This window comes from Tenebrio molitor, chromosome 2, assembly GCF_963966145.1.
Source record: "Tenebrio molitor chromosome 2, icTenMoli1.1, whole genome shotgun sequence".
Lineage (NCBI taxonomy): Eukaryota > Metazoa > Arthropoda > Insecta > Coleoptera > Tenebrionidae > Tenebrio > Tenebrio molitor.
In genome coordinates this window covers 10,149,376-10,166,146 of record NC_091047.1, presented here as the reverse complement: position 1 = coordinate 10,166,146, position 16,771 = coordinate 10,149,376, and the positions used below count along the sequence as shown (strand labels likewise).

Sequence of the window (16,771 nt, the reverse complement as noted above, 5' to 3'; positions counted from 1 at the left end):
TTTAACAATTAAACATTTAATTATTTTAGTGATTTTTAGTGAGTTTTAGTGATTTTAAGATAGCACCTTAGATTTTCACATTCGACTATACAAACCCTCTACCGTTGGAAAGCTTGTCAAAAAAGCTTTCCACCAGTGTAATAATAAATGCGGGTTGCCATTTGAAAGAAATGAGTTTTTGACATTTTTAGTTTGTTATATCGCAGTAGGCATATGCCACTAAGCACGTTATTGAGTAAACACTTAACAGATGCGGCAAACATTCAGGAATCAAACAGCGTCAATTATTTTAATTTATGTGCAACTATTTGGAAGGTACCAATTTTCGAAGGGATCCCTGCATCAGGACCAATGAACGATCAGGATCATAGTCTGTGTGTGTCAGATCCTGATCGTTCATTGGTCCTCTCTCATTTTCTCACAAATTTTCTACAAAATTTAGCATCGTGTCATACAACCTTTAGTATACAGTAATGACCACATAAAACAGAAGAATTCATTTGTAATTGTGTGCTATTCCACGCAATATTTTTTCCGCTACCTACTTAATAAATATTTTTTAATTTTTTCTGGTGGAGAAATTCCAAAACTGTCAAAATATAAAATATTTCGTAAATATGGTTTGTTTATGTAACATGCATACACAACAGTGTGAACCATAAAAATTAGATGGTTGAAAATTAATTATATACCTGATTCATCTTTTCTAATTTTTTTTCAGTATCTAACATCAATTGCAAAAACACCTCGAAAATTTAGTGAATTCTTCTCATTTTTTATAATCTGAATTTTATTCCTTGTCCATCCATATGTCTTCGTCTTTTTTTTTTATTGCATTTTATTCCATCTCCAAAGGCTTTTTGTGCACAACCAGTTGCACCTAATCCCAATGCTTTGGCTACAGCTATTGCTGCTGGAATTAAAGCAGGTAAAAATCCACCTCTCTGCGTTCAAGAAAATTTGATATCACAATATTTGTTCTTTTCTTTTTTTCTCTTAATTTAATAATTTTATTAGGTCTTTTTGTTGAATCGAATCTTAAATAACGAAAGTCGTTGCTAATGAGTGTTATGTTCAGATTCCTAGAAGCGAGGTCATTCTTAATTTTTCCCATCTGGCCACACATAATTTTGTTTTCTGTTTAGAATTTGTTTTATTTTAACTTGGGGTATTTTTTTAAAAATCTTGCGGATTTAGGGTATTTCAACATTTTATTTGGGGGAAACCAGAGTCGAACTTCAACTTCGAACATCTGGCAAAGTGGCAACACTGCTGGAGTGCTGACAGCGCTGGTGGAAAGTAGAGGCCTAGAGGCTAGTTCTGTGAATCTGTGCAGTTCTGTGGAGGCTAGGCAGGCTAGAGGGGTTAGAGGGTTCTGTATCTAGGGTAGAGGGTGTGGTAGAGACTAGAGTCCACCTAGCCTAGAGTCTAGACATCATAGACCTAGAGAAAGTAATCAAAAGTAATCCGTGCTAAGAGTGAAGAGTAGAGTAGATGTGCTTTGCTAATACACATTGAATAAAATCACAGTTTAGTTAATAAGAGAATTTTACGAAATGGCCCTGCACGAAGACAAAAAGATTCAAAGTCAAGAATTTAAATTAGATCAAGACAACGAACTCCGCTTCGAAGTGGAATCAAAAAATGAAAAAGTGTTCCTAACCTTAAAAAGCGGCAAAGCCGAAGTTTTCGGTACTGAACTGGTGAAAGGCAAAACATATGACTTCACTTCAGGTGCAAAAGTTGCTGTCTACACTTGGCACGGTTGTACAATCGAAGTTAAGGGGAAAACAGACGTGAGTTACATCGCCAAAGAGACCCCCATGGTAATGTATTCAAACTGTCACGCCGCATTAGAGTTTATGAGGATTGAGGCCGAAAAGGAAAACAAAAAGGGACCAACCACCATGGTCGTTGGACCCAATGATGTTGGAAAATCAACCGTTTGTCGCATTTTACTGAATTACGCAGTGCGAATGGGCCGCAGACCGATCTTTGTAGATTTAGATGTTGGACAGGGTCAAATTTCAATTCCTGGAACTATAGGTAAAGATATAATTTGCATTGATTTCTTTTATAATAATAATTGATAACAGGTGCCTTGCTGATTGAAAGACCAGCAGCTATTGATGAAGGATTTTCACAAGAGGCCCCCTTAGTGTATCACACAGGACACAAATCTCCTCAAACAAACGTTGCCTTGTACTCTATGTTAGTAACGCAGTTATCAAATACTGTAAAAGACTGTCTTGAAGTGAACAAGAAAAGTATCTAATTACAACTTCTTATTGTATCCCCAAGTAAAAGTTATATTTGCAGCAAGAGCTTCAGGTGTTATTATTAACACTTGTGGGTGGATCAAAGGCACAGGTTATAAGCAAATACTGCATTCCGCTAAAGCTTTTGAAGTTGATGTGATCCTAGTGTTGGACCAAGAAAGGCTATATAATGAGCTGGTCAGGGACATGCCAAATTTTGTTAAAGTTGTATTCTTACAGAAAAGTGGTGGGGTGAGTATAATTGAGAACTTGTATCACCTGCATAAATAATGACATATTACTTAGGTTGTTGAAAGGTCAAAGAGTGTCAGATCTGAAGCGAGAGATCAAAGAATTCGTGAATATTTCTATGGCACACCCAAAAATTCAATGTATCCACACTCTTTTGATGTCAAGTGGAGTGAAATCAAGATTTATAAGATTGGCGCTCCAGCTTTACCAGATTCCTGTTTACCACTAGGAATGAAAGCAGAAGACCATTTGACTAAGTTGGTTGCAGTCACACCAAATCCAGGAATACTGCATCACCTTCTTGCAGTCAGTTTTTCTGAAGGAGATGATGACGAAATTATTTCCTCACATATGGCCGGATTTGTTTGTGTGTAAGTACAAAAAATAGTAAAAACGTTTTAGATGTGGATTGTGTCAAACTCAAGGTCACTTAAAATTTATGATTGAACTGTACTTGAATGAGAAATCTGTCATAAGTTCCAAATACCTTATAAGCCCGCCTATACCGCCTACCAACAGATATAGTAATAAAAAAAAGGGGATGTGGCCTAGTTGCGTAGAACGATATACGCCAAAGCCTGTTTCACAATGAAGCAGGTTCTTTGTAACAAATAGAGAACCAAAAGTCTTGAAAAAAAACTATTTTGTAATACAAATCGAAAAATGCCAAGGAAAACAAACAAACATAAACACGTGGTCAAACTCCCGAAGCGAGGTTAAAACGAATGAGATGCCGAATGCCGTCAAGTAATTTTTGTGGATGTACATCAGGCTTTCGAAAATCTGCGCGCGTTTTGAATAAGCCAATTGGAAGCTGCTATTTAAAATACGCGGGTACTAGGGGGCGGTTTTATTACTATATCTGTTGGTTGGCCCCGAGGGTTGGCCCAAGTATAGTTACTTTTCCTGGTAGGGCCAACTTAACTCCTCAATCCACATCTACAACGTTCCGACTATATTATATACGAGTATTAAAGTATTTTTTGATGGTTATGAATATATTTTTCGTAACAGAACAAACGTGGATATGGATCGACAAACTATAACTCTTCTGTCGCCCCAGCCGAAACCGCTTCCCAACAACATTCTGTTGCTGTCAGAACTACAATTTATGGATAGCCATTAATTAGTTTAGGGACTTTTGTATTTCTATCTTTATATAATTCAACCTGTGATAGCGTCTAAATAATAAATTAATATTTTAATAAATCTGTCATATTTTTTTTAACATGTCAAGCTCAAAAATTAGGAAAGTAGATTTTGGAGGGGATGCAGCGCCTGGAAATGAAAACAAACCCGACGAAGAGCCTCAGGTCGGTCAAACAACTGACGAGCAAGCACCAGGTGAAGTAGTTGAGAGCAAAGAGAATCAACAGGAAGAGGAAAAGAAGAGTGAACAAGAAGAAAAGAGAAGTCAACAGGAAGAAGAGAAGAGAAGTCAGCACGAAGAAGAGAAAAGAAGTCAACATGAAGAAGAGAAGAGAAGTCAGCACGAAGAAGAAAAGAGAAGTCAACATGAAGAAACCAAAACAGAGGAACAAGTTGAAGAATTAAAGGCTGATCAGCAACTTCCGACTGAAGAAGTACAGGACGCTGAAGACGCCGAGGAAGAAGCGCAAAAGGAAGATGAAGAAAGTGCAGAACAGGCAAAAAAATTCGAACAGCTGAAGAAAGTATTTGAGACCCAAACAGTTGACGACGACGATCGATTAACTCAAACCGAACAAGTAGCAGACGCGGAAATACTGCCACCTGAGCCAGCACCTGACACTCAATCCATTCAGCCTGAAGACTTCATGAACATGAACTTGACCCTCCTGCGTACTCTCTCGAGCGACTACTTTTTAAACAAGCACTCCCCTTCATTTAAATGTCTTGAGCAATATCTATGTTCTCGGAGCGATCTCAGACTGACTTTAAACTTTTTCCCGCCGCTCCCAGATCCAGGACTGGATGAAGCTCTGAATTTCATCCGTAAAGACATGAAGAGCTGAGATTTGCTTTGTTAACAAGACTGTTTCAGCACCCGAAGAAGAGCCAGATCCTGACGGAGGCGACAAGTACATAAAAATGTGTAAAGACCTAACGATAGTTCCCATTTCGAGAGTGGTCACCTCGCTCGCGACAGACACTTTAAATCTGAAGGTAATTACCAGCAAGTAAATAAACAAATCGCTTTTATATTTATCCAACAGTACTACGGTTTAACGTTAAAACAAATGAGAGGCATAGCTGATGCGCTAAAAGTTAACAGTAACATTAAATACTTAATTTTTGAAGATAACTGGATGTCTCCTGAAGCCACAGGTCTGATTGGGGACATACTCCGTGAAAACAATTCTATTAGAGTTTTAAACTTGAGAGAATGTCGAATAGGAGAACAAGGTAAAGAACACTTTTTCAACGTGAAGAAAAAAACAACAAATGAATGTGAAGTAAGAGGAATTTAGTTCAGATCACATTTCAGGAGCTGAAAGACTATGCGAAGGACTATCATCCACTCAGTTTTTACAAGAACTAGATTTAAGTTTTAATAGTTTGGGCGACAAAGGTCTAAAGATTCTTCAACCCAGTCTGATAGAAAACACTTCGATTAAAAAATTAAATATCAGTCACAACAACTTAACTGAAGATTCTGGTGCGACTTTGGAGCAAGTCTTGCTAGAGAACAAGGCACTCGAAGAGTTGGATCTGTCATGGAACGGCTTTTATACAGGACCTGGTGAACATCCTTGTCCCAATTTGATTCTTCATAAATTAATTGAACTTCAAGGTAACAAGAGATTGTGTAACGGTTTGCAAAAGAATGAATTGATTTCGTGGTTAAATCTGGCGTGGAATGGAATTGGTACAGGGTTGGCCATGCGTCCCATAACAAAATATCTTCGAAAGACTAAAGTGTTGGAATTCTTAGATCTTAGCTGGAACCGGTGCGAATTAAGACAAATTGTATTTTTTTAATTTCATTAATTCTCTTGGCGTAGAATAACGCAACGAGCTCTTAGACTGCTGCGATCAGCTTTGATAAGAAACAAATCTTTAAATCAGGTAAGGTTGGGAAACAACATTTACACTCCAGATGAAGCTTACTTCCTGGCGACACTTTTCACGAAAGCGAAAAATGAGCTAGCATACCTAGATCTGGAGGACATGTGCGTGAACAAAGACTTTCTTCAGGTTTGATTGATCACTTTTGAGTAGCGTTTCATAGTGAAGCTTTGTAGGTGAAAAGTAAAGTGCGCAAAACGGGGAAAGTGGTGACCCACGGCCACGTTTTGAGCAATTATGAAATCTACGGGCCAGACATCAACAAACTGCTCTTCCAACGGTGCAGATACTTGGCTATGAAGCCCAAGAAGAAGAAAAAGAAAAAAGATTTCGGGTGGGTGCGTGCTGATCGTGACTCCCCCGTGTCAATTATTTTTTCAGACATTTTGTACTGTCGCTGCCTGATAAACCCGTCACTTGGCCGGAGTTTCAAGAATTACTGAAAAAGAAGAAAATCAAGAAGATTGACAAAGACTTGCTCAACGAATTGATGTCGAGATTCCCGGCTAAGAATAAAAAAGTCGATTGTGTTGGGATGAAGAGTGCCTACATGAACCTCTATCCGGACACTGTTTTGCCCGAGGAGAAGAAAAAGAAGAAGAAGAAGAAAAGAAGGAAAGGCAAAAAGGGGAAGAAGAAAAAGAAATGATGTACGTCTGAACAAAAAAATTCGATCCGATAAATTGACACTCGTAGAGAATAAAAAACAATAAATAGATTCCAGAACAATTTTAACAATATATTTCAAGCTGACTTCGTAACAGAAGACACAATTTTAACTGAATAGATAACTGGTGCAGTGTTTCGCGTACTTTTCTTGATTACTTTATGATTTCTTAAAATGTCCCCAGATTTAAATCTGTCGTCGCCATTGGCTGCGGCTTGTTTCAGATTATCTGGTGTCGAACCTAACTTTTCTTCCATTTCGTTCCTGCCGGAAACGTCAATTTCTTCTTCGCATTTCCGCGAATTCGATGCTGTCCCGTCAGTATTTTCAGTTTTGTTCACTGTATCTTCATTTGATTCTTCAGATACGGTTCCTTTACCAAAAACATCATACTTTTTTATGTGATCAATGTAACTTATGCCCCCAACTTCGGGCTTAGACCTCGAATCTTCGTGGACTTCCACTTTTGACCTTAAAATAATCAAGATTATCACATAACGTAAAAAAAATCAGCGGTTTATATGGTTTCAAACTGAAAATTAAAAAAAAAAAAAAATTCTCTAATGAAGAAATAGAACAATATTGCAACTGTTATAATCATTGTCAATGCATCAGTAGAACCCAATGAACCCATAGATAAAAAATCTATTGGCTTGTGGTATAGTCTATTCACGATGAATGTGGATAAGGGGTGGCATCATCGATTCTTTGGAACAATAAATTTAAAAAGCAATGTTGGATCTCGAGTAAAGAAAAAATTGAGTTTTGTTGTACATACTTACCAATCATTAAACCTCTGTTGAATAGCGGTTAACCCATACTCGTCATATTGCTGCTTTGTCACTAACTTTGACTTAAAATCTGGATCTTTCAAAAGAACTTTACCACCCATCCAGCTGTAAGAAATGGGGCTACAACATCTTTAATTACAATCCGTTTTCTAAATATCCTGCATTTCTTACTCTTTTGGATGATAAACATTCACCTCCCACGAAGCGGGAATCATTGACCGTATGTCATTATACAATCGAGCTCTAAACCCATCAAACTTTGTACTTCCCCCAATACAAATAATATTTTTTGCCAAGTCTTTCTGATAAATTTGGGGACATGAAAATATTGATTTAAATACGGCTTCCGCGATTCCTATGCTTTTAATGCCGATGTCTGAAGGATGGAATAAAATTTCTGGAACTGTGAATCTTTCGTTATTCAAGCGGAGAATTTGACAATTTTCGGCTAATTCATCTTTCTTATCGGGGTCTTGTATGTAACCTCGACGAATGTTATTGAAGTCTGGTAAGACGTAGTTGCGGATTATGTGATTTTTGCTTGAAGGAAGCTCGGCAACTTTTAAATCAGTCTTAAAATCTTGTGACACATAGCAGGTGTCTTCCTTTACTTGATTTATTACAAAAGTTTCTTCCATTACATGATACTGACGGTAAGAAATGATATCTTTCAGGTGGTTCGTCAAAAGCTATAAAAATATTCATTTTAATTAAATAAACTGTGGTTAAAATTATTAATTATAAAGATCCTTATTATTTTGAGTTTTCTTAATATACTTTCAAGTTTAGCGGTAATTATTTTAGTAAAAAAATATACTTTTTAAAAGTGATTAAATTAATTAATAATAGTTATTTATGTAACAAGTGAGCAAAGTAATAATTTTTTTACGAGAAGGAAAATTTGCCACACGAGCGAAGCGAGTGCGCAAATCCGCCGAGTAGAAAAACATACTTTACCAACGAGTTACATACATTTTTTTTGGCGTCCGTTAATAATGCACAGATTTTTTCATTCATCTGCGTTCATAAAAAACGTTTTTTAACGCTATAGTACTTTTTTAACGCCGAGTAGAAAAACATACTTTACTAACGAGTTGCATACACTTTTTTTGGCATCCGTTAATGCACAGATTTTTTCATTCATTTGCGTTCATAAAAAACTTTTTTTAAAGCTATAGTACTTTTTAACGCTTCTGAACCGATTCAAAAATCACATATTTTATTAACGCAAATGAATGAAAAAATCTGCATTTAATAATGGACACCAAAAAAATATTTTTATAAAAATATACAATCTGATTTAAATAAAAACAATAGTAGATTACTTCACCTTACCTTTCCCCCAACATTTACTCTTCTAACTCCTTCTAGATATTTTTTACCTCCTAAATATGGAATTACATGAGTAAAGCTGTAACCTGAGTCTAAAATGATGCAAGGAGGTTTGGCCCCTAAAAACAACACTAAGTCTACAATTCTACATCATAAAAAATTTAATAACTACCAATTTCATGTTGATACTGCCTCATGGCAAGATCTGTAGGGTTAACACGAAACATAGAACTAACTTCATATTCTTCAAAAAAAATTTCATCAATACAATCTTGTATTGACTTAAAATTGAGTAAAGGTTGGGTCATGACCAAAGGGTAATTGTTAACTGGGCAAACATTTTTACTGAAGACAAAATCCCAAATAGGTTTCTGAACATCCCACTTTGTGATGTAACCTCTTTCACTAGGTATGAGATAAAATAACCCTGAACAGTCTCTACATTCGTCTATTTGGCTTCCAATAAATAAACGCTTTCGCTCTGATTTAGCCTTCATTATACAATTTGGGATAATTCTAAAATTATTTATATTAGAACTTCTATATCAATGAACTAGTTAATATACTTTGGTTCCTCTTCAAATGAATAGTTGATTTTTATGGTGTGAGCCCCATTGTCAAAAATTAATCCCTGCAAGTTACTTTCTACAACCATTTGAATATATTTGCAGCTTCATTACAATGAAAATACCTTTTGGATGAGAACTAAGGGCATCTTTACTAGCAAGGCGTGATCGCCTGGGCCTTTGTCTGTCATATCTTCGGGTTATATTGTAATTTCTTGGCTCATGCCTGAATCTTTTGACTTCTGTAGGAGGTTCATCTGACTCCTCCCCACTCATAGAACTATCCAAGTGAGACATAACTGTTTGGTCTTATACCAAGAAGAAGTAATGAAAATAAAATTATAGGTCGTATTTTACACGTTACACACTACTTTTTTAATAATATTTTTGTTTACACCTGCAACTTGTTTTGTAACTGTCAACTGTCAAAATCTTGACACAATCTGACAACGTGACAACCACAGAACGTGACAACCTTATGCTTTAGAAATCCCAAGATATATTTAAGTGTAAAATTCAGAAACTAAGTGAATTTCCTACTTTGAATTAATAGTTCATATTTACTTAATTTTTTAAATGACTTGTATTAAGTGCCAAGTGCCATAAGCCATATACAGAAGTTGTGAACAGAGTTGGCTGATAACCTTACCAGCCATGTCACATTGACATCTGGTAAATATTGACAACTGTCATTTTGGCAGTTTACGATTTGTTTTCTGTAAATTAAGGAAATTAGTGAGTTAGATGTTCTCAACAGAAGCAATTACGGTGCGGTTACCTCGTGAAGCAAATAAATATTGCCCACAGAGAAGAAAAGATTGAGATAAAATGCCTGTCGACATAAAAGAATTAACTGAAGGGTGGTTGGAACTGGAAAGCGACCCGGGACTCTTTTCTTTGCTCCTGGAAGATTTTGGAGTAAAAGGAGTCCAAGTGGAAGAAATTTACGACATTCACAAACCTCTAGATGGCCCTGTTTATGGCTTCATTTTCTTGTTCCGATGGATGGAAGAGCGCCGCTCTCGACGTAAAATCGTCGAACAGACTGAAGTTTTTGTCCGAGATGAAGAGATAGTTAACGAAATATTCTTTGCTCAACAGATGGTGCCCAATAGCTGTGCCACACATGCACTGGTTTCAGTATTATTAAATTGTGCTGATCTACACTTAGGAACAACCTTAGAAAGATTAAGGACACATACAAGAGGTATGTCTCCAGAAAATAAAGGGTGGGCGATCGGGAACACTCCCGAATTAGCCAAAGCGCATAATTCGCACGCGATGCCTCAAGCTAAACGAAGACTGGATAAAAGTAGTGGCGTGTCAACAGGTCGTTTCACCGGGGAAGCTTTCCATTTCGTTAGTTTTGTACCAATAAGCGGACGCCTTTTTGAATTAGATGGCTTAAAACCCTATCCAATCGACCACGGCCCTTGGAGTGAAGGTGATCAATGGACTGACAAATTTCGAGCTGTCATCGCTGACAGACTTGCGATCAGTGCTGGAGATGAATGCAGCGAGATCCGTTTTAATTTAATGGCAGTAGTTCCAGACCGCCGACTAGCCATACATCACAAGTTAAAAATGTTAAAGACCAACAGACAAATCGTTTTAGACGCGTTAAAACATTTGGTGAAAGTCAAGAAAGACAAAAAAGAGGAAGACAGTGGGAGCAGCGTGAATGCCAGCAATGCAACTGACGAGGAAGTGTCACACGGAAGTGGCCAAAGTCACTCCAGTTCAGAAGAAGGGACGCTTACTTCAAAGAGTTCAGTGACTACTTTAGGACCCTTGGATTATGCAACCCCCTTGACTATTCAAACATCACCAGCTCCAAGTACTTCTGGCACGGATACGTCGTCGGAGATCGGTTCTGCATTTAATTCACCGACTCAGACGTGGAACTGGGGGGCTCAGCAGCAGCAACCAAGTCCCTCGTCACGTGACTTGAAGAGATTCGTCGTAATACGCATGACAGAACACGATGAGGAACAAAATTGCAAAAAGACAAGTATGTTGCTTTTTCTTGGATTTTAAAAATTAAATTATGATAACAATAGAAGATAATAATTGCTGTTTGCTGTTTTATGTTTCAGTAAAGAAAGAGGGCGCAGATCAGAAAAACAACGGTAATGGGGGAGTTGCGCGAGTTCGCACGAGCGATGGCGACACTGTCGTTGCAGAAAAGAAGCATCCTGAGCTCCTCGAACCTCACACGTTTGCGCCGCAAGATCTGTTGGCGCTTTTGCGAAATTTGGAGAACGAGATCTGCATGTGTGAAATCAATTTGAAGGATGAAAATGATAAACAAAATAAATACAAGGTATTTATTTAATAAACAAAAAAATATATATGTACAACATTTATTTTCTTTTGAAGATCGACGACTGCAGAAGAACACATAATTACGACGAATTTATTTGTACGTTCCTGTCGATGTTGGCGGAACAAGGAAAACTGGCGGACTTGGTGGAGCAACATTTATTGGTACCGAAAAGGCCAGGAACGCTACCTCAACCCAAAGCGACAAAAGCTGCGAAAAAACACGAAACTGGCGGGACAAAAAGAAAGAAAGGTAGAACGAAAGTGAAAAGAAGAAGATGAAAACACAAATATTTATTTAAGAGATATAGGTATTAATGCAATTCGTTTTATACAATTAAATTACTTTTACGTTACGGCGCAATTTGGATTATCCGACATTTTCTCCATCTCCAAAACTCGCGTAAAAACAGAAGGATGCAAAATCGGAGTCAAAATGTGTGGGAATGAGATTCACGTGAACAAATTTTTTGCAAACCTTCAATTTAGTTTCTGGTTTATGGATAAATAATATTTTATATAATATGAACGGAAATCGAAATAAAAAGTACATATTTCATAAATCGGAAGAAATTCAACAGAAAATTAGAGTACTTATTGTGCAAAGCTGTGAACACCTCAGACTAGTTTTTTTTTTTTTTTTAATATGGCAAAAAAACAACGATAAACTTTAAGTTTTTGGAACAGGTAACAGTTATCGGCAAAATACGTTATGTGGCGATTACTGATAAATTTAGCTATTGCGAAGTGTACCTTGTGTAATTTAAGTGTTATCATATCTATTCAACAAATGTTAAGGAACAATAATTACTACAATTATCAGCGAAAATAAAAAGGCAACACGTTTATTGCAATTCTTTTAAGCATTCCTCAAAATTGCAGTCTACATAGTGTATAAAAAAATCATTATAAAAATGTAAAAAAATTTCAGAATCAATTATGTAAATCGTTTTGAAATTTTATTTCAATCGCTGTGTTCACACAGTGGTTGATTTGGTCAGTTGAAAAAAATGAATCAGTTTTGAAAGTTTTATTAACTCAGAAAATAGACATCAGAATGTTGTTCCAGACACCATCTATTGCAGCTAGTCATATTCAGTGTATTATCTAGTTTTACAGTTTAACATTATAAAATAATTTCAACAGTGAAGGATAACACGAAGAATCAGCTAAGTTATAAAATGTTTTCAGTAAAACAAATTTCAAACGCCTTGAGAAGAAAACAGTGGTCATCTGTATTGACAAAAGGAAAACTTAGATCAAGACGAAATGTTTCTCTTTTTTTTTGTTAGAATCAGCTCCACTTTCTGTGTAAATAAAGCAAACATTTTGACAATGTCAGTAAAAGTAATCACTTAAAACAAATATATAACTATTTTTACAAATACACTGCTCTTTAAATAAAAATGTAAGAGTAATTTTGCCAGAAAAATTGGTAGAAAAATTAGCTTGCTTGAGATTCAACCTAAGTTTTAGCTGATTCTCATTACTGCCCCAACATTTTAATAACAAGATATTTTTATACACGGAATGAAGAGGAAGTTTGACATGAAGACATCACTTTAATTTATCTTTCACTTCTTGTGGTATCTTTGAAAGTAACTTTTCATGGTCAAAGCCTTTGACGGTAGCGAAAACGCCCCCTACATTGGGATGCTGAACGTCTTTCCCGTAGGAATACGGAAATCCGTGCATATCTGTCAGTTTGCCACCACTAGCCAACAAGACAGCTTCTGGAGCACAGGTGTCCCATTTTTTGCAGCCTTTGCTTGCGAATACGTACGCGTGAGCTTTACCTTCAATCAACATCAAAACCTAAAGGAACAAATTGTAAAAAACTGCAATACAATGGTGGAAATTTTGTACTTTGTAGCCAGCGCCTCCCACCCTGATAATTTCATCAGGACTCAATGCTTCTAGAGCTTTCTGGACTGTACCATCTGAATGTGACCTTGTAGTGGTTACAATGAGTTTACCTGCAGGTGGGTCTTGAGGAATGAAACCTCCTACTCCCATTCCCACAAGGCCCCATATAGTGCGTCCTAACAAATTCCCGTTTTTGTAGTCATAATATGGCTGATGGATAACGCCAGCAATTGGTTTTCCTTTTATTGATAAACCTACCAATACTGTAACATGTTCTAACAAACCCTAATGAAAATAAATAAATTCCAAGTGAAGAAAATTTATAATGCTCAAACCTGTGTGTATTCTGATGTTCCATCAAGGGGATCCACCCATACCACAATATCATCCTTGGTTATACTCAAATACTCATGTGGACAGTCTTTGGAGATTACTGTCTTATCATAATCTGTTACAATCCAGTCACTTGGTACCTAGATAATTTTTTTATTGTGAATGAAAAATTATTTATTCTATGTTTTCAAAAGTCAACAGTAAAACTCTTGACATAAAAATTGAAAATTAAACTTACTTCATAACTATTGGCTCCCTCTTCCCCAATTATAGTTAAGTCTGGATACTGCTGAGACAGTGAGGCAATAATGCAACGTTGTGCTGAACGGTCTGCTTCAGTTTGAAGATCATTAACACCCTATCAGATAAAAATGCAAAATTTGCACCAGACAGTATTTAGTCAACTACCTTGTCAACAATTCCTAAATCGCCTCTGGTCATTATGTCTCTTATGATTTTTCCAGCCCTGTTGGCTGCAGTCACTGATGAGGCTAATAAACGTAAAACTAGAGGTGCGTTTTGGGCCATGATTGTTCTACAAAACGACACAGTAAACTACGATAAAAATCTGATATTTGGTTGAAATCAATTAAATTTTTCACTTCTAAATTCGACCTTTATTTTGTCATGCACGATTTCTCTTTGACGTTCTTTTGTAAGTACATAACCTTGTTTTTGTTGTAAATCATTACTGTTTAAGACATATATTATAAATAACAATGCTTAATCGCATTTTATAACTAAATAAATATTTTACAACTTGTATTTAACGAGAATTTAACGTTAACGCAACGATCACGCACGTACCTTAATTTGAATGAAATGATTATTTCACTTGTGTTTTTATCGCTTTTCAATTACGAGCAATTAAAAAAATGGACAACATAAATTAAAGCGTAGCAATGTTTTTAGAAAAACTTTTCTTTAGACTAACACAACAAACAGGTTGACAGACGACTTTGACATTTGTTTATAAATTTTTCTAGGTTAGTTTTTGACTGATAGTGGATAATTATGGAGCTTTTAGTAAATACAATAAATATACATTTTTTTAAATATTTTTAATCTACGTGTGCATTCATGATTAACATAATTTAAACAACATTTTTTATTTCATGTGTAAAATGTGACTGTACTGACTGAAACTGGAGTGGAGTTTTTCGTTTTTCTGGGCCTCAGTATTTTACTTTCTAATATTTTCGAGATTGTAAATATAAATATTAAATAGGTACCTTATGTCCCCGGATTGAGTTCACAAGAGGAAAACAATTTTATTTTTGATTTTACGCGATAACTTCAGAGGAATACATTTTTTGCTTCATTTGAAACTCCCATTTCTGTTATTAAAAAGTCTTCCTCAACACAGAGGAAGACTTAAAATTAAAATAAAAGAAAATGCTGAAAAAATATTTGTATTGATAACATAATTACATAACATTTTTGATTTAAAATGCAAAAATTTCCGATAATAATGCGGAATCTGGAAAAGTGCCCCGAATGCTTGCAGCGTTTCCACGTTGAATGGCAAGGGAAATCCTCTCAAAAAGGAATTTCTTTGATTTTAAATCGCTTGATTCCGCGATAAGTCGGTTTCCGATGATATTAATGAAATCGATGGTATCTTTGCACCAAGGGCCTAAGGTTTCAAAGGCTAAACCTTTAAATATGTAGTTTGACGAAATAATTGAACTATATTTTACTTTTTTTGAAAAAATCAAACGATAATTAAATATGTGTTCTATTAACTCTCCGCCGTTTGCTCCACATAATTCAACCCTACATCGAAGTTTAAAAGCTTCTGGAGACCCATGCGTGACACATATTAAGTGTTGGGAAATTTTTCATTAAGTTTTGTAATTATGTGACGAAAACCGGTCCGACACTGGATTAAATAAATTCTTTGTTCTAAAGACAACATTTAGAAAAAAGTACCTAATAAGTTGTTTGTCAAAAAACGAGGCCAATTGTAATAAAATATATAACATAAAAATTAATTAAAGTCCAAATTTTAACAGAAAATGTTAATTCAAGGATGCAGTAGTATATCAATACTGAGATTTTAAAATCGGAAATGGGGGTTTCAAATGAAGCAAAAAATCTTATTCTTTTTTGCGTTTTTGCGTAAAATCAAAAAAAAAAGATTCCACTTTTGAACCCAATTCGGAGATATAGGTATAAAATGGGTAAGTATTTTTTTTAATATATGTATACCAAGTACCTAGTGGGAGTAGTGGGCGATAAAACTGACAAAGCTGTGAACACCTCAGACTAATAGATTTTTTTTTAATATGGCAAAAAAGCTTAACGATAAACTTTAAATTTATCGAACAGTTCTTATCGGAAAAACAAGTTATGTGGCAATTACTGGTAAATTTAGCTATTGCGAAGTGTACCTTGTGTAACTTAAGTGTTATTATCATATCTATACAACAAATGTTAAGGAATTCTTTTTTAAAAAGTGAAATACTTGTTGACGTTTAATAAGGACATTTTAGGCCGATTAGGCAGAATTAAATGGGGTTCTAATTATTTTATTTTATTTTTTAGCAATACGATATTGTTTCTTTTCGTCATAGATACAGATTGTGAAAAACAACTCATATCTCCCTTGGGATTTGTCAAATTTTTTTGCCCTCCACATTGTTGACAACAAACTCATGAGAACGAAACTATAGCAACCACATATTCATGCAATCTTCCCTGCTAAATATTTTTAATAAAATTTTAACTTTTAAGTACAGAGACTAAAAAATAAAATATTGTATGCACCACGGGAGATATTCATGTTTTCCCCTCGGTTGACTTATAATTCCTCGGGCCAAAGGCCCTCGGATTATAACCACGTCAACCTCAGGGAAAAATCATGTTCATATCTCCCTTAATGCATAAATATCTATTTCACTTTAGTATAATAATAATAACAGGGCGTAATAAGAATAAGCGGGCGTAATGAATTCATAACGCCCTCATCAATTCAAAATTGCAAAGATGCCATTTTTTTTTTTTTAAAGAACACGTAGTGAAAAATAAAATCTTGTATGCACCACGGCGTCACCGAATGATTACGCCCATCGAACGATATCCATCTCTCGGGCTTAAGCCCTCGAGCTTGATTCATCGTTCTCCGGGCGTAATCATTGTTGTAACGCCCTTGGTGCATAAATAGCTATTAATTAAGCCAGAAGTTTCATACATGTGCATAAAAGTACCTACCTACCTAATCCATTTTGCCTAAAATCCAGGCCCTAATTATTACATTGTTTTGAGTTTCGAGTTTTAAGATTAACATTAGAGAACAGGAAAGGATTGTTCTTTGAAACCAAAATAACGAGAATC

At 35.7% G+C, this 16,771-nt stretch overlaps 5 protein-coding genes across 8 annotated transcripts; 3 read left to right on the top strand and 2 right to left on the bottom strand.

The window, feature by feature from the left end:
- The first annotated feature begins 1,305 nt into the window (after window positions 1-1,305).
- cbc (crowded by cid) lies at window positions 1,306-3,719 on the top strand. The gene is made up of 5 exons (XM_069038547.1): window positions 1,306-2,046; window positions 2,097-2,267; window positions 2,320-2,510; window positions 2,565-2,881; window positions 3,525-3,719. The coding sequence occupies exons 1-5, from the start codon at window positions 1,557-1,559 to the stop codon at window positions 3,634-3,636; spliced, it is 1,281 nt and encodes a 426-aa protein (XP_068894648.1). The 5' UTR covers window positions 1,306-1,556; the 3' UTR covers window positions 3,637-3,719.
- On the top strand, window positions 3,719-6,287 carry LOC138123747 (leucine-rich repeat-containing protein 74A-like). 3 transcript variants are annotated; one of them, XM_069038536.1, is made up of 8 exons: window positions 3,719-4,484; window positions 4,534-4,655; window positions 4,706-4,895; window positions 4,978-5,232; window positions 5,284-5,440; window positions 5,495-5,687; window positions 5,735-5,892; window positions 5,940-6,287. In XM_069038536.1, the coding sequence occupies exons 1-8, from the start codon at window positions 3,740-3,742 to the stop codon at window positions 6,205-6,207; spliced, it is 2,088 nt and encodes a 695-aa protein (XP_068894637.1). In that variant the 5' UTR covers window positions 3,719-3,739; the 3' UTR covers window positions 6,208-6,287. The 3 variants fall into 3 exon arrangements, with proteins under 3 accessions (XP_068894637.1, XP_068894638.1, XP_068894636.1); XM_069038537.1 differs by having other exon boundaries at window positions 4,966-5,232; window positions 5,495-5,558; XM_069038535.1 differs by having other exon boundaries at window positions 4,966-5,232.
- Arp6 (Actin-related protein 6) lies at window positions 6,273-9,359 on the bottom strand. Of its 2 annotated transcripts, none has more exons than XM_069038538.1 (7): window positions 9,040-9,359; window positions 8,915-8,993; window positions 8,521-8,864; window positions 8,352-8,467; window positions 7,188-7,705; window positions 7,008-7,136; window positions 6,273-6,696 (listed from the first exon to the last, which is right to left on the bottom strand). In XM_069038538.1, the coding sequence occupies exons 1-7, from the start codon at window positions 9,209-9,211 to the stop codon at window positions 6,303-6,305; spliced, it is 1,752 nt and encodes a 583-aa protein (XP_068894639.1). In that variant the 5' UTR covers window positions 9,212-9,359; the 3' UTR covers window positions 6,273-6,302. The 2 variants fall into 2 exon arrangements, with proteins under 2 accessions (XP_068894639.1, XP_068894640.1); XM_069038539.1 differs by having other exon boundaries at window positions 8,915-8,979; window positions 9,040-9,351.
- A 28-nt stretch (window positions 9,360-9,387) lies between these two features.
- Window positions 9,388-12,082, top strand: caly (ubiquitin carboxyl-terminal hydrolase calypso). The gene is made up of 3 exons (XM_069038543.1): window positions 9,388-10,925; window positions 11,011-11,237; window positions 11,294-12,082. Exons 1-3 carry the CDS (start codon window positions 9,743-9,745, stop codon window positions 11,516-11,518), a joined length of 1,635 nt encoding a protein of 544 aa, XP_068894644.1. The 5' UTR covers window positions 9,388-9,742; the 3' UTR covers window positions 11,519-12,082.
- A 169-nt stretch (window positions 12,083-12,251) lies between these two features.
- On the bottom strand, window positions 12,252-14,106 carry LOC138123759 (3'(2'),5'-bisphosphate nucleotidase 1). Its single transcript, XM_069038552.1, has 5 exons — window positions 13,844-14,106; window positions 13,674-13,793; window positions 13,438-13,575; window positions 13,103-13,387; window positions 12,252-13,051 (listed from the first exon to the last, which is right to left on the bottom strand). Exons 1-5 carry the CDS (start codon window positions 13,961-13,963, stop codon window positions 12,794-12,796), a joined length of 921 nt encoding a protein of 306 aa, XP_068894653.1. The 5' UTR covers window positions 13,964-14,106; the 3' UTR covers window positions 12,252-12,793.
- Window positions 14,107-16,771: the final 2,665 nt, after the last annotated feature.

Bases quoted from the DNA above. Each gene is read 5' to 3' on its own strand.
- cbc (XM_069038547.1), top strand. From the start codon at position 1,557: ATGGCCCTGCACGAAGACAAAAAGATTCAAAGTCAAGAATTTAAATTA. The intron at 2,268-2,319 runs GTATCTAATTAC...TTATATTTGCAG, and splicing joins TCTTGAAGTGAACAAGAAAA to CAAGAGCTTCAGGTGTTATT. The intron at 2,882-3,524 runs GTAAGTACAAAA...TTTTCGTAACAG, and splicing joins ATGGCCGGATTTGTTTGTGT to AACAAACGTGGATATGGATC.
- LOC138123747 (XM_069038535.1), top strand. From the start codon at position 3,740: ATGTCAAGCTCAAAAATTAGGAAAGTAGATTTTGGAGGGGATGCAGCG. The intron at 4,485-4,533 runs GTAAAGACATGA...AGACTGTTTCAG, and splicing joins TGAAGCTCTGAATTTCATCC to CACCCGAAGAAGAGCCAGAT. The intron at 4,656-4,705 runs GTAATTACCAGC...TTTATCCAACAG, and splicing joins CAGACACTTTAAATCTGAAG to TACTACGGTTTAACGTTAAA.
- Arp6 (XM_069038538.1), bottom strand. From the start codon at position 9,211: ATGTCTCACTTGGATAGTTCTATGAGTGGGGAGGAGTCAGATGAACCT. The intron at 8,865-8,914 runs GTATATTAACTA...AAATAATTTTAG, and splicing joins TCATTTGAAGAGGAACCAAA to AATTATCCCAAATTGTATAA. The intron at 7,706-8,351 runs GTAAGGTGAAGT...ATATTTTTATAG, and splicing joins GAGTAAATGTTGGGGGAAAG to CTTTTGACGAACCACCTGAA.
- caly (XM_069038543.1), top strand. From the start codon at position 9,743: ATGCCTGTCGACATAAAAGAATTAACTGAAGGGTGGTTGGAACTGGAA. The intron at 10,926-11,010 runs GTATGTTGCTTT...TTTATGTTTCAG, and splicing joins ACAAAATTGCAAAAAGACAA to TAAAGAAAGAGGGCGCAGAT. The intron at 11,238-11,293 runs GTATTTATTTAA...TTTCTTTTGAAG, and splicing joins ATAAACAAAATAAATACAAG to ATCGACGACTGCAGAAGAAC.
- LOC138123759 (XM_069038552.1), bottom strand. From the start codon at position 13,963: ATGGCCCAAAACGCACCTCTAGTTTTACGTTTATTAGCCTCATCAGTG. The intron at 13,388-13,437 runs GTTTGAGCATTA...TATTTTCATTAG, and splicing joins GAACATCAGAATACACACAG to GGTTTGTTAGAACATGTTAC. The intron at 13,052-13,102 runs GTACAAAATTTC...TTGTTCCTTTAG, and splicing joins TGGGAGGCGCTGGCTACAAA to GTTTTGATGTTGATTGAAGG.